The following is a 13,497-nucleotide window of genomic DNA, read 5'->3' on the forward strand; positions in this document are numbered from 1 at the left end:
ATCGGTCGTAAGACCTGATGAAATATTGCATTAGCCGCTTAAACACCTGTTTGAATGACTTCATAATTGTCTTTCATTATTGCGTCACAGTTACTGTCTACGTGCGTTTGAGATATCGCAAATTATTCTAGTCATTCGTAAAATTGTTTGTTGGAAGTCAGTCGCAAGTTTAACTGTTTGCTTGGTGCTTGCTAACTGGACAAATTTTTTGTCTTTTATCTAAGTAATCTGTATTGTAGTGACAGTTTTTAGAGGCGTACGGTGTTGCGTCCCATTTTCGATAGCCGTGGGCTAATTTTTACAGGAATACATTTTTGAATAGACGTTTCAAAAGAGTGTTTATTTTTCGGTCATTACATACAGACGAACGGATCCGGGAACTTTATGTTACAATTTTCTCACGAAGAGATTATGGTTTACCGCTGTGACCAATCGGGACTCGGGAGGCCCCCCGTGCAAAAAAAATAGGCGCGAAAAACTACTTCTACAATAGCATTAATCTTGCACCGCACAGCATTTTGTAGAAACTTCAAAGGCTAAAAGAAAAAAAAAACAACACAAAATCACATTTTTTCCACGTCGGGGGGCCCCCTTTCAAAGGGGGCCCAGGGCACCTGCACCCTCTCCTCCCCCCCCTAAATCCGGGCCTGGCCATGAGTTCAACACGCATATTTTGAGGGTTTTTTCAAATACAAAATAATTCCGCAGGCTATTTATGGTATTTAGGTTAAGTTTGGTATGCCTAAAGTCCGGCTCACAATACGTTTTTGCATGGCCCGCGCCTGTTGTTCCACAATGTGTTTTTTTGGCTCGCAGACGTACAGACATGATACAAGTGCATGTTGTATTTTTATAAATAATGAAAACAGCAATTTCTCAGACAAAACTGTTGGCCGCAGGCAATTCTGCAATATCAAATATGGCCCCCTTGGGAAAGAGTTTGGAACCCTTATGCAAAGCAATGTGAGGCAACATTTGCACTTTTAGCTTAGTGGTTACGCTCTCAACTCAAAATCACGCGTCGCTGGATCGCTTCCTACTTCCTAGCTTAGTGGATACGCTCTCGACTCAAGATCATGCGTCGCTGGTTCGCTTCTCGGCCAACCTCGGTAACCGGCACTGCGTCAAAAGCCTCTACAAGCATGCGAAACTGCCAGAAATAACTTATTAAAGGCATACTAAAGGAAAATTTCAAACCGGAATTAAGCATTAAAATGAGTAAACTGAACATTCAAGAATACATTTCAAAAACAATTACCCAAAAAAATTTGTTTTCAATGGCGCTGGCAAGGCCCAAAGTCCAGTGTTTCATTTATTTTCATTTTTTTCAAAATGACCAAAACGTGCAAACACAGCTCAAGAATACGTCATAAAGTCCAGCAATAACAAAAGCCACGTTACCAATCTGATGTTTTGAGCAAACTGTCTGCTGTTTTGATGTTAAAATGTGCTGTTTTGATGTAAATACATACATAGCCTACAGTCAAATCGCCCGCAGTAACAATTATTGCGTGATCGGTTGATTGCTAGACTTTATGACGTAGACTTTATGACGTTCTTTACAGTCGCACGCTTCGTTGCTCAGGTCAATCTCGTTTTGAAAGCTCTGACAAAAGCACGCGCACAATGGTGGTCAGACCGCAATGGGGCAAAATTTTATTGAAAATCGTTTTATGGTAGCATGTTAAACACAAAGAACGTGGAAAATCGCCAAGTCAGGTTTTTCCTTTAATACCCCTTTAAGGTTTTGTTAGTCCGAGGATGAAGATACAAAACCAACAAGGCAGTTGAAGTGAAGATAAAATTAGTTATTAGAAATAACACTTCTTAAACCCCATTCTTTTGAGAAAATAATTCAGCCTTTTATTCTATGGAGATGTACAAAGTGTTAAGAGATCGTAAATGGATTTTTATTTTGAGAAAATCAAGTAAAATTTAGGCACAAAAATTGATATATTTATGTCGGCAGACTCAATCATTCTTGCCCATGGTCCGTGATGAAGGAACCACCAGAGCCACTGGCTCTGGAACCACTGTGTTTATTGCTGAAGCCTTTTGAGCATGACGAGTTACGTTACGCATGATTGGTGTTGATTGATTCATTGACAAGAGTCCTAAACTCCTAAAATTCGTTCAGTGTGTTATCAGGTCAGGTTTGAAGTGATGTTTTCTTTTTTGGTTTTGCTTCTGTAAAAAGTATCCGTAATTTTGGTGGTCCGTGGTTAGCAAAAAGAACTTTGGAACTTTCTTCAAGAAAGCCTTGCTTTTATCTACAAGATTCTTGGCCTTGGTGTTTGTAACGGAAAGAGTATTAAAAGATGCCTTCTTTGGTTTCCATATTACAGCAAACAGTTTCACCAAGTAAGAAATAAATGTTTGAAAGCCTATTGCAAGATTTTTGCAATTTTTTGACTTGAGATATATTTTAGTAGTAAAGTAATTAGCCTACCATGTGTATGTTTGGCAAGTTTTTTGGTTAACGTACTACCGTCAACCGGGGCAACTTTGTTCTGCGGGGTAACTTTGTTCTATTGGGGTAAGTTTGTTCATATATGACAACATAATGGAAAATTAAATAGACATCAAAAACAGAGACTAAAACATAATGGTATACTAAAGAGACAATAAGCAGGTTGATTTATTGCTTTACTGACGTTTCGTCCACCTTGACAATGCGCATCCTCAGCGATTAACACACAAAATAAAATTTACAAAGTTATATACCGCAGTGCGGTGAAACGCAAGAAAAAATGAAACACACATTATTTTAAAGATTGGCCAAGATGTGTGAGCGGTTATTTTCGACGTTAAATTACGTAAAAACTTCCAATAAATATAAATTCGAGACGAAAATTAAATTACAATAACGTTTCCAACTGTGTTCAAATAGGCATGCAGCCTGCCTGTCAAGATAATAACGATTTATAAGCTTTTGGTAATAGATTTCCATTGTTCCGGTTGAGTACATTGCAATGTTGATGAAGCAACTTTCTGCCATGGTGCGTTTCACTTTCATCAGATGAAGGATGCAACTAGTGCTAGAAACGATAATTGTCCTGATGAGCATTCAAACTTTTCAGTTTTCATACTAAAGAGAATCAAAATTTAGTGAGATAAATCTGTGTAACGCTCAGGTATAAGCTTCATTTTTAAGTTTATTTTTATTTTCAGGAGTGTATATAGACTATAATCGATTACGGTACTTTTGCTTTGAAAATGGTTCGATGCTACAAGAGGAAAGCCGGTAGCAGGAACTACTGCACCGGATATACAGAAGACGCATTGCAAGCTGCTCTGAATGACGTCAAAACTAACAAGATGTCGATTCGAAAAGCAGCAAAACAGTATAAGATACCATTTGGAACTTTGCGCCACAAAGTAAAAGGACTTCATTCGGGAAAGATTGGACGCCCACTTAGACTCTCTCCCGAATGTACAGCGCAGATTTTGGAGTCTATAAATTGTCTAACAATATGGAAAGTTCCACTGACCGGGTCCGATATTCCCTTGCTTATTAAAGGGTATTTAGATCGTCGTGGTGTTACAGATAAAGTCTTCAAAGATAATCTGCCAGGAAGTGATTGGCTGAACAACTTCATAAAAACACATGGTTTAACCAAACGCATTGCCGATAATGTGAAAAGTAACAGAGCAGAAATCTCAACGGACACCATCAACAACTATTTCGATAGCCTGGAGAACACTATAGAAGGAATTCCACCGGAAAATTGCTATAATTACGACGAAACAAACATAAGCGACAATCCAGGTTCAAAAAAAGTGATTGTACGTAGAGGGTTGAGAAGAGTGGAAAGAAAGGTGGAGCATTCCAAGCAATGCATCAGCGTGATGTTTTGTGGCAATGGCAAAGGTTCTTACCTGCCGCCCATGGTCGTATATAAAGCTCTAAACCTGTATACAAACTGGACCGTGGGCGGCCCTTCTGGAACAGTATATGAAGCAACAAAAAGTGGTTGGTTCGATTCTCGAACTTTCGAGGAATGGTTTATGAAAGTGTTTGTTCCAAACGTTTGCAATGGAGATCGTGCATCAAGTCCGATACTATTGATAGGGGACAACTTGCCGTCGCATTTCTCTACGCTGGTGATAAATGAATCTCTAAAAAATAATATCATCTTTGTGACCATGCCAGCAAATTCGACACATTTATGCCAACCATTGGACGTGGCGGCATTTGCTCCAATTAAAAGATCTTGGCGTCGAATTCTCGACCAATGGAGAAGCGAAACACGTTCCAAGGGAACCATTCCGAAAGCACAGTTTCCAGGATTGCTCAAACGTCTGTATCAAACTATTTCATCATCAAATCTTGTTGCTGGATTTCGTGCATGTGGAATATGTCCACTGGATCGTAACCAGGTGCTGAAAAGGTTACCTTCAACCTCAGCAACCAGAGATCCTGGTGGTGAAGGTACTTCATCTGCTTTGAATGAGTCTGTACTTAGTCTACTGCAGACTCACTGTGGCTTGAACCAACAACCGACTGAAAAAACTCGCAAACGAGGAAAAAAGATTGTGCCTGGAAGAAGGATTGTATCGTTGCCAACCCGTGATACTCCTACTTCACTCAACCATGAAGTATCTACTGATACACATGAGGAAGAATGGGTGTGCAACAGCTGCAATAAAGCATGGGAAGAAGATGGAGACGACCGTTGGATCGTTTGTGATGTTTGTCACAAACAGTACCATCTTCAGTGTTCTGGTATCGATTATGAAACTCAAGATTACTATTCGTATGATATTGAAGGAACGGAGTTCCAATGTGAAAAATGTTAGAGGGACATTATATGAACCAGTTTTCTGTGGACTTGATGATCAACTGTTGATCTTAATATGTTGTGTTTTGTAGACTACTTAATTTTTATTGATTGCATTTCATTAAAATGTTTTTTTTAATGCTTTTGTTGATTTTGTTGAATGCTTTTGTTGATTGATAAAATGCTTTTGTTAAAACAAAAGCATTAAAAATACATTAAAAAGGCTGCTTTCTTCAGTTATTGAACTCATTCAATTAAGGTAACGAGGTCCGAATAGGCTAAGAGGAGCTCTCCCTCTGCGGTGCTGTGCTCTACCTGTCATCGTTCATGGGCTTAATCGCTATGTAGCCTATGCTAGGGTAGGCTGAAGTCAGTCCACTTCCACTCTTTTCAAGTGATAGGCTATATGGTACCCCTGTATACCTCACGTCGTGATAGGAAAGCATTGCAATATGCGTTTGCAATGATGAACCGTACCGTTACAAAACATACGCTATCACGCATACCGCTGCATATCGCAAATGTTATTTCTATGTTAGAATGTCACGCTCCGCACGTAGCCTACGCATTTCTTTTATTTATTTCTAAGTTAATTTAATTCCATCATATCGATTTTATTGAAAACAACAATAATATCATTAAGTAAATAAAAAGAAAGTGATGCTTCTTGTTTCCCTTCTTCGCGTTGCTCCAGAGATACCGGTTGGCCTACATCATCTTTCCAACAATTCTTTGCCATTCTTCGATCACCAAGAAGATATTATCTCAAAGATTGGCAGCAACTGCAAATAAAGTTACAAGTAAAATAGATATTTTAATGATGTAATATCACATGCAACAATGGTAGTTGCTAGTACCCCTACCCAACCCTTTTATTGCCTTAAAATTATCATCCAACTATTCTATAGTGATCACAGTAGTCCCTTACGCATTTCTAAATAATGTACAGGTTTCTATTTTCTGATGCAACGAACAAAGTTGCCTCAAAAGGCAGGTTACTTTGTTCACCTAGAGGTTTCAAGTTAGTGATCAAAGTTGCCCCAACGATAGGGGTAACTTTGTTCAGTAGAAAACTAGAAATTGTGCCGTTATGTCACTAGGACGACGAACGCAAAATTTTTTCTTAGATAGGTGGGACCTGTAATGTTACGTTTAGCATGGCAACACTTTTTTAAATTTTGTTCAGAGGAAATTAGAAACCGAAAACCTTGAAAACTGAACAAAGTTGCCCCGGTTGACGGTACATACCGTACCATTGGCGTAATTTTTTTTTTTAATTTGACGAAATTAGGGGTGCTCTAAGTCAGTGCTCTTCAACCTTTTTTGGTTTGGTGAACCCTTAAAGTTGTTGTGACGAACTCATGCACCCTGTTTACTTAAAAGGTAAACTGAGGTAAAAGCGATATAAAAAATCATTATTTAATGACTGTTTTGTTGTTGCACATTATGAACTAACAACTCAAACCGAGGTATGATATCTTTTTCAATTGCCCCCCTCATCAATGGATCGATGTGTGTGATTGAATTTCTCTTTTGAGATTTGATTTCACACAAACAAGAAGAGCCGCTTTCGCATAAATACGTTGTTGGCATTTGAATAAGTACGGAAATTGCTCTTTCTGCTATGCTTCTGTAGGCTTATTCTGGCACATTTAACAGGTGCACCCAAAAGTCAGTGTATGGTGTCTTTTTAAATAATACTTTCATACCAAAATCCGATTGGAGATCAATCAAATCTTCAATTTCTGTAGTAGGCCCGTCATAAATGAAAGGTTGTAATATCCAAGAACTGGCATTAAGTGTGGCATTCTGTTCAGCATTGAAATATTTCTCAAAGTTTTCTTGCAACAAATTAAGATGGGCATGAATAAGTGGCAACAGTTGCTCTTGACAATTGCTTCCATGTTCTTCTATGAAGTCGTGGAAAAGCGGAAAATCAGAGAAATTGTATGATGCAACTCAGTTCTGCCACAGTGGTAGTTTCTTCTTTATAGCATTGACTTTGGACATGCTTTCAAAAATATCCCCTTTCTTCCCCTGCAAATTCAGATTAAGTTTATTGAGGTGTTCAAAAATGGAAGCCATATACGCAACTTTTGCCAACCAAAAATTGTCACGAAATTTGCTAGCTTGTTGGTTATGTTCCTCTGTCAAAAAAACTCACAATTCTTCTCTAAGCAGAAAGATACGGCTAAGAACTTTGCCTCTGGAGAGCCACCGTACCTCCGTGTGCAAGAGCAATTCTATGAATGACGCGTCCATTTGTGCACACAACTTAGTGAACATCCTGCGTTTTTTGCTCGGCTTCGAATATAGTTAACAATACCAACAACTTCCTGAATTACCTCTGCAAAAGTGGCACCGGCATCATTTTCGCCAATATTTTTTTCTTTATCTCCTCTTTTCATTTTCTTTGCGACAAGAGCTTCACGATGTAAGATGCAATGAACACCAACGCATTCAGGAGAAAATTCTTTTATTTTTGTTACAACATCGTTGATGGATCCTGTCATTGCAGCTGCACCATCAGTGGTAACTGATTTACATTTTTCCCAACTGAGTCCTTTCTTCTTCATATAATCATCCAATTTCTCAAAAATAGAATTGGCGGTTGCATTCACTCCCAACGGTTTACAGAATAAGTAATGCTCTGTAATTGTTTTATGTGAAATATCAGCAAATCTACAAAACACAATGAGTTGAGCTTCTGAAGATATATATATCAGTTGTTTCGTCTAACTGGATGGCAAACGAAGGCGCTTCCTTCAACTTTTGTATAACTGATCCTCCAAGTCTGTTGATATACTTTGACATCGGCGATAAACTGTGGTATCAGACAGAGAAATTTTTGAAACTCTATCAACTGCTTCTTTACCACCATGAATCAAATCTGCTGCTACTTTAAGACATGGTAATACTACTGATTCTAGCTCTGTATAAGGACGTTTGCTTTTAAGAACAACATGAGCCATCTTGAACGAAGCTAACACAATGTCTTTACTCTGTTTGCCTATCATTTGCAATTCAAAGGATCTTTGTTGCTTACGAATTGATGATAACTGTGACTCAAAAAACTCCTTGGACTTGTACTGGTGTTCAGGATGTTGTTTATGAATATGCAGCTCGAGTTTGGAAGAAACAAGATTGCAGTTGACATACTTGACTGCACAAAACAGACAACTAGCCGATGGATACTGATTATGTTTATCATCTGTTGAAAGATGGAAACCGTACTTCACATAATCCTCATTCCATCTTCTTCGTTTTGGCGTGGACACTGTTTGACTTTTGCGTTTCACATTTCTCCCGCCTTTGCAGGCAATAGACGTCAGAGGAGTTTCAGTTTCCGTTGCACAGCTTTGGCTATCTTCATGCCTTGCACTGCCTTCGTTTTGCTGAAAGACACTACCCTCGCTCGTTGATACAAAAGTTGAAGTTTTCGTAAAATATTTGAATAGAGACATCACAGACAAAATAGTTAACTAAATAATAATATTATACCTAAAAAACAAAAATCAAATTAGACATCAACATTTAAAAAAACACAGAGGATTGTAGTAGCATTGCGGTCTATAAATACACAGTCAATATATATAGTCCTTCAGTTGCTGCAAAATGACTTGAACCTACATCTTTTTTCTAATATCCTGAAAGTCAAATATTAATGGTTCATTTTTGCTCACAAAAAGTTTTTGTAAAAAGTATCTGTTTAGTGTGACAAGTTTGTGATGCACCCGTGTATACCTTTTCGTACTGGTGCACCCCATGCATATTTTGGTGCACCCTAGCCCTAGGGTGCACCGTGCACACCGGTTGAAGAGCACTGCTCTAAGTTATCTTATGAAAATTGTCAATATAAGCTAATCAATTGAAAACCTGACCGATGGAAAATGTTAAAACAAATGACTCAATCTAATAGTAAATTAAACCATGTTTAGCTTACGTCATGAAACGTCGAATCAACATAAAAGAAGATAATTTTGTCGTATGTGTAATCGAATAGACTGCAGCAGTATATATGTCAAACGATCAGATAGAAATGAAAACAAGTATTACATGCGAGGCGAAAGTGATCTTACGTTGAATATTGAAATATATTCGACTTTAATTTGTTCACGTCTGCCTTATATTGCGGCTTGCTATAAATTAATCACATCCAAATTTGTTTCTGTGGATCGTTGTCTTGAAAACAAACTCCGTGACAAGTTCTTCCATGTTTAATTTCCCCCGCCAATTCGCGATGACTACCTATAACGGCCAAATTGTTCAGTCGTTGTTGCGTTTGAGTGCTGCGAAGGTAGGTCTTCAAGCGTCGTAATAACGAAAAGGAACGTTCGGCTTCACAGGAAGAAGTCGGCATAATAATGTAAGTTACCAAAGCTGCATATATATTTGGCATTATATCGACCATTGACGGGTGTGCAATGAATTTCTGACGTAGCGTATTCACTGTCACAACATCACCGTCACGTTTGCAACAAGCGAACCACTGTTTGCGTTCACGCAGCACTGTTTGCGTTCACGCAGCGTCACAAATAAACCCCTGTCGCTTCGCCGTTACATATTGCATCGGCGGTAAACCAATCGATTTTCCAGCCAGAGCCAGACAAATTGTTTTCTCGGGAACGGCACTTCTTGACGCAATGCGCGTGTTTGTGCTTAATTGTTACGCAATAGTACAATCATGTCTGCCTTTGATATGTGTGGCGCTGCATGCCACCCACAAATGTAAAACACTGAAAATATTGCGCTTTGGTGAAATGACTTTAAAGAAAGAAAAAAAAACGTTATTTAGCAATGCAAATTTCCATTTGAATCGGTGTATTTTTTATGCAAACCAGGGCCCAGGGGTGCTCTCGCATTTATGTTGTTACCTCAGATTTTCATTTTGGGGTGCTCAAGCACCCTTTGCACCCCTAAAATGACGCCTATGTACCGTACGTTTTATCTCTTATTGTACAATTGTCGATTAATTGCATTATATATAAGCTAAATATCTCAAAATTTCAACAACATCTCAAACTATTACCAACTCCATTTAACTGTTTCAAAAATGGTTTGTTTTTTAGATGAGAAAGAGCTGAAAGATGCTCAAGAATATTTGGAGCAAGCTGCTCGTACAAACTTTGCTGAGTTTCTTATGGGTCTTTGTACTGTGCTGGCAAACACTAGTTTGGATCCTGTCACTCGAAGAGCTTCTGCATTACAGGTTCATTAGGCTACTGGTCATACAGTGTTTAACTTTATTTATAGGCTAAAGCAGTTTCATGTTCAAGAAATTCTTATGAAAATGAAAGAAGTCATATTCGATAACATCGAAATTTTTTGAATTGCACAGATGAGCTGCTAAGAGATAGTCAATTTTTGGTCTGTCATTCAAGCCATGCAGATCTTCTTTAACTGCATAGGCTAACAATTCTATGAGAAACTGTTTTCATGATTATATACTTCTCAATTCTCAGAATGCAAAATTCAGTTGATGCACAGACTTGTTCTTTTTCAATGTTATCTCTATGAAATCGATTTTCTATTGTGTGTTTATAATTGTAGGTTACTGTGTACTGTATGTACAGCATATATATACTATTCTCTCAACAGACGAAATTTAATAAAAGGCAGACTTGGCTTTTTGATCGGCTCCGGTCTCTTAATCTGAAACACTATTTGACCGGTAATGACGTCGGAATGGCCCGTTTCGGTGAGTCCGATTCGGTGAGTCCGATTCGGTGAGTCCGATCCCTTAACGGGGGATTTTTTCAATTTTTTTTTTAAATTATCGGGTACCGTAGCCTAATTATCATTGCCGTTTTAGGGTTAGGGGTTAGGAGTTAAGGTTAGGGGTTAGAAGTTAGGAACTCACCGAATCAGACTCACCGAATCGGACTCACCGAATAGTAGCAGACCCTAATGACGTATTCTTTTTTCTCTTTCAAAAGACGAGAAGAGATGAAAAAAGTGCCTATATAAGTTCTAAATTCGACAATTTTATTCAACTGAGTTGGTGATGCGTGCAATCTTTCTCTGGCCGTTGTTCGCTAGTGAATGAGTTTGAAACTACCCCAAAGCGATTTTTTTAACTAAATTTTGATCCAAAGTGAACTCAATCGTTAGGCTGCATTTTTGTGGTCAATTTTTAATTCGAGTAGCTTTATTATGTCTTCTCAAATATATAATAAAATTAGAGTATTTTTAATATGCTGGAATTTGAGAATTTCTCTGGGTAATTTTCCGTTCGTCATAAGAGGATGTAACCGTGTTTGCCGAACAACGCATTACATTTTTGCTCTTAACAAGTTAGTTTGGTGGCCGTAAAAAGTTATATACCGGTACAATACTTCTTTTAAAAAAATGGTTAAAATTGCCTGCTAAAAAACACTGCCTAAAAGTTAACTGAACATTGATGAAACCATTTTTTTTAAAGAAGTATTGTCACTTTTTACAGCCACCAAACTAACTTGTTGAGAGCAGAAATGTAATGTGTCGTTCGGCAAACACGGTCATATCCTCTTATGACGAACGGAAAATTACCCAGAGAAATTCTCAAATTCCAGCAAATTAAAAATACTCTAACTTTATTACCAGGGTTCGATCTTAGTACTGGTCCTCTGGCCAATGTCTAGTGCGAGTTCCCCGCCGACCAGTAGGAATCGTTTCGCACTGGTCCGACTGTCCAGTGCGAAAATATCATCGTATTATGTCGTTTGATCATTTAAAATGCGTGGTTCTAGTTTGCTCTTCTCTTAAAACAACAAAACAAGTGATCTGTGCATGTTAAATCATAAGAAAAAGGCAATCGCAACATCACGTGACGGTGTTAAATCATAAGAAAAAGGGTAATCGCAACAACACATGAGCTCTGGTAGCCTAGTTTTGACCCAAAACCTGCCATACATCTATGGCTGGCAAACGATTCATCTGTGAGGTAAAGAAGGCCTGACACTGGCTATGTGTTTACAAGGCCAGACAAACACACATCGGATTCTGATTATGACCCCGTCATCAGATTCCGATTATGACCCATCATTAAAGACTCAACGTAGATTGAATGTCTTGCCTAGATGAACTGTTGTTACTGTTATTGCCATTGTATATATATTTCCATGTTATTGCCACCATTCATTATTGTCGTTTTAAGGTGGTTTTCCCTGGGTTGGCCTCGTGCTTCCCACGACAATCTTGTTGTACGGGAGGGACCAGTGCTATCTCGTGCAGACCAATGCAAATGGTGAGCCACTGGTCCGGTTGGCCAGTGCAAAAAAAAGTTAAGGTCGAACCCTGATTACTTATATTTGAAAAGACATAAAAAAGCTACTCGAATTAAAAATTGACCACAAAAATGCAGCAGCCAACAATTGAGTCACTTCGGGAGAAGATTTAGTTTAAAAAAAGCCCTTCTGGGTAGTATCAAACTCATTCCCTCGGCGGAATGGCCCGTTTCGGTGAGTCCGATTCGGTGAGTCCGATTCGGTTAGTCCGATTCGGTGAGTCCGATCCCTTAACGGGGGATTTTTTCAATTTTTTTTTTAAATTATCGGGTACCATAGCCTAACTATCATTGCCGTTTTAGGGGTTAGGGGTTTGGGTTAGGGGTTAGAAGTTAGTAACTCACCGAATCAGACTCACCGAATCGGACTCACCGAATAGTAGCAGACCCTCCCTCGGGAACACCGGCCACAGAAAGATTGCACAAGCCACGGACTCAGTTGAATAAAACTGTTGAATTTAGAACTTACCTAGGCACTTTTTTCTTCTCTCGTCTTTTGCTTTGAAAGAAAAAGAGAACAAAGAATACATCATGACCGGTCAAATAGTGTTTCAGATTAAAAGACCGGAGCCGGTCAAATAGCCATTAGCCACTGCCTTAAAAAAATGTTTCATGATCTTTGTAGATAATTTTTGATTTTATAAAATAAGATCATTGAGTATTAAACAATTTTCTCAATACAACAGCAGCATTGCTGGTTTATTATCAATTCTCATTTTTTGTTTACTTCACAGATGAAAAATCATCTAACTTCGAGAAATGTTTCTCTGAGGCACCAATACCAGATTAGGTGGTTGGCTCTTGAGGAGAAATACCGAACTGTTATTCGTCATTTGGTGAGTAACCTACATTTGATTGATTAATTTCTTCATGAATTATCAACAGAAAAGACATTAAACAGTGTGTCCCAATTGGTTTGTACTGTTTTTTTATTCCAATGCTCTGTAAACTTTTTTAGCTTGCAATTTTGGTAAAGAGGTGACTTTCTTCAACCATAAACAGATGAAACCAAGCAGAGGCGTAGCAACCGCCCTCCGACCAGAGAGGGCCCCGCAAAGAATAACGGCCCCTCAACCGATGTTTTGGAACACTATCAAAATACAGGATATAACTCCGTGGTCACAAATGCACGCGAAATAACAGAGCTTATTGGTATTGAGCAAGTGTTTCCAAAAAACACAGTGGGCCGTAGGAAGAGAATGTTTAAATACTAATGTGCTGATGATTTGAGTTGTCTTTCTGCGGAAGAAAAATTCAAATTGCAATTTTTTCTTGTTCTCACTGATCAGGCCATATCTTCCGTTTGTTCGCACTTTGACCAACTTGTAGAGTGGTTGGTAGCCTACAAGTTGTTTGGATTTCTATACAAAGCTAGCAGCCTGAAGAAGTGTCTCAGAGAAAATGAACTGGAGAATCACTGCAAAAATTTTAAAAGAAAAATTGGTGACAATG

At 38.5% G+C, this 13,497-nt stretch overlaps 1 protein-coding gene across 4 annotated transcripts in view; it reads left to right on the plus strand.

The window, feature by feature from the left end:
- Positions 1 to 2,103: 2,103 nt before the first annotated feature.
- LOC145770117 (importin subunit beta-1-like) overlaps positions 2,104 to 13,497 on the plus strand; it is a 30,052-nt gene continuing 18,658 nt past the window's right edge. For 3 of the 4 annotated variants that reach the window (XR_014289133.1, XM_082581703.1, XM_082581711.1), the window contains exons 1-3: positions 2,104 to 2,361; positions 9,851 to 9,990; positions 12,780 to 12,881. Coding sequence is in view for 3 of the 4 variants with exons in the window: in XM_082581703.1 (XP_082437829.1) it covers positions 2,319 to 2,361; positions 9,851 to 9,990; positions 12,780 to 12,881 (285 nt within the window). In the remaining variant the exon portion in view is untranslated. Of the gene's footprint in view, positions 2,362 to 8,864; positions 9,148 to 9,850; positions 9,991 to 12,779; positions 12,882 to 13,497 lie in introns of those variants that run through there. The other variant, XM_082581719.1, reaches the window with a different exon arrangement.

Source organism: Aplidium turbinatum, chromosome 1 (assembly GCF_918807975.1).
Source record: "Aplidium turbinatum chromosome 1, kaAplTurb1.1, whole genome shotgun sequence".
In the NCBI taxonomy this organism is placed as follows: Eukaryota; Metazoa; Chordata; class Ascidiacea; order Aplousobranchia; family Polyclinidae; genus Aplidium; species Aplidium turbinatum.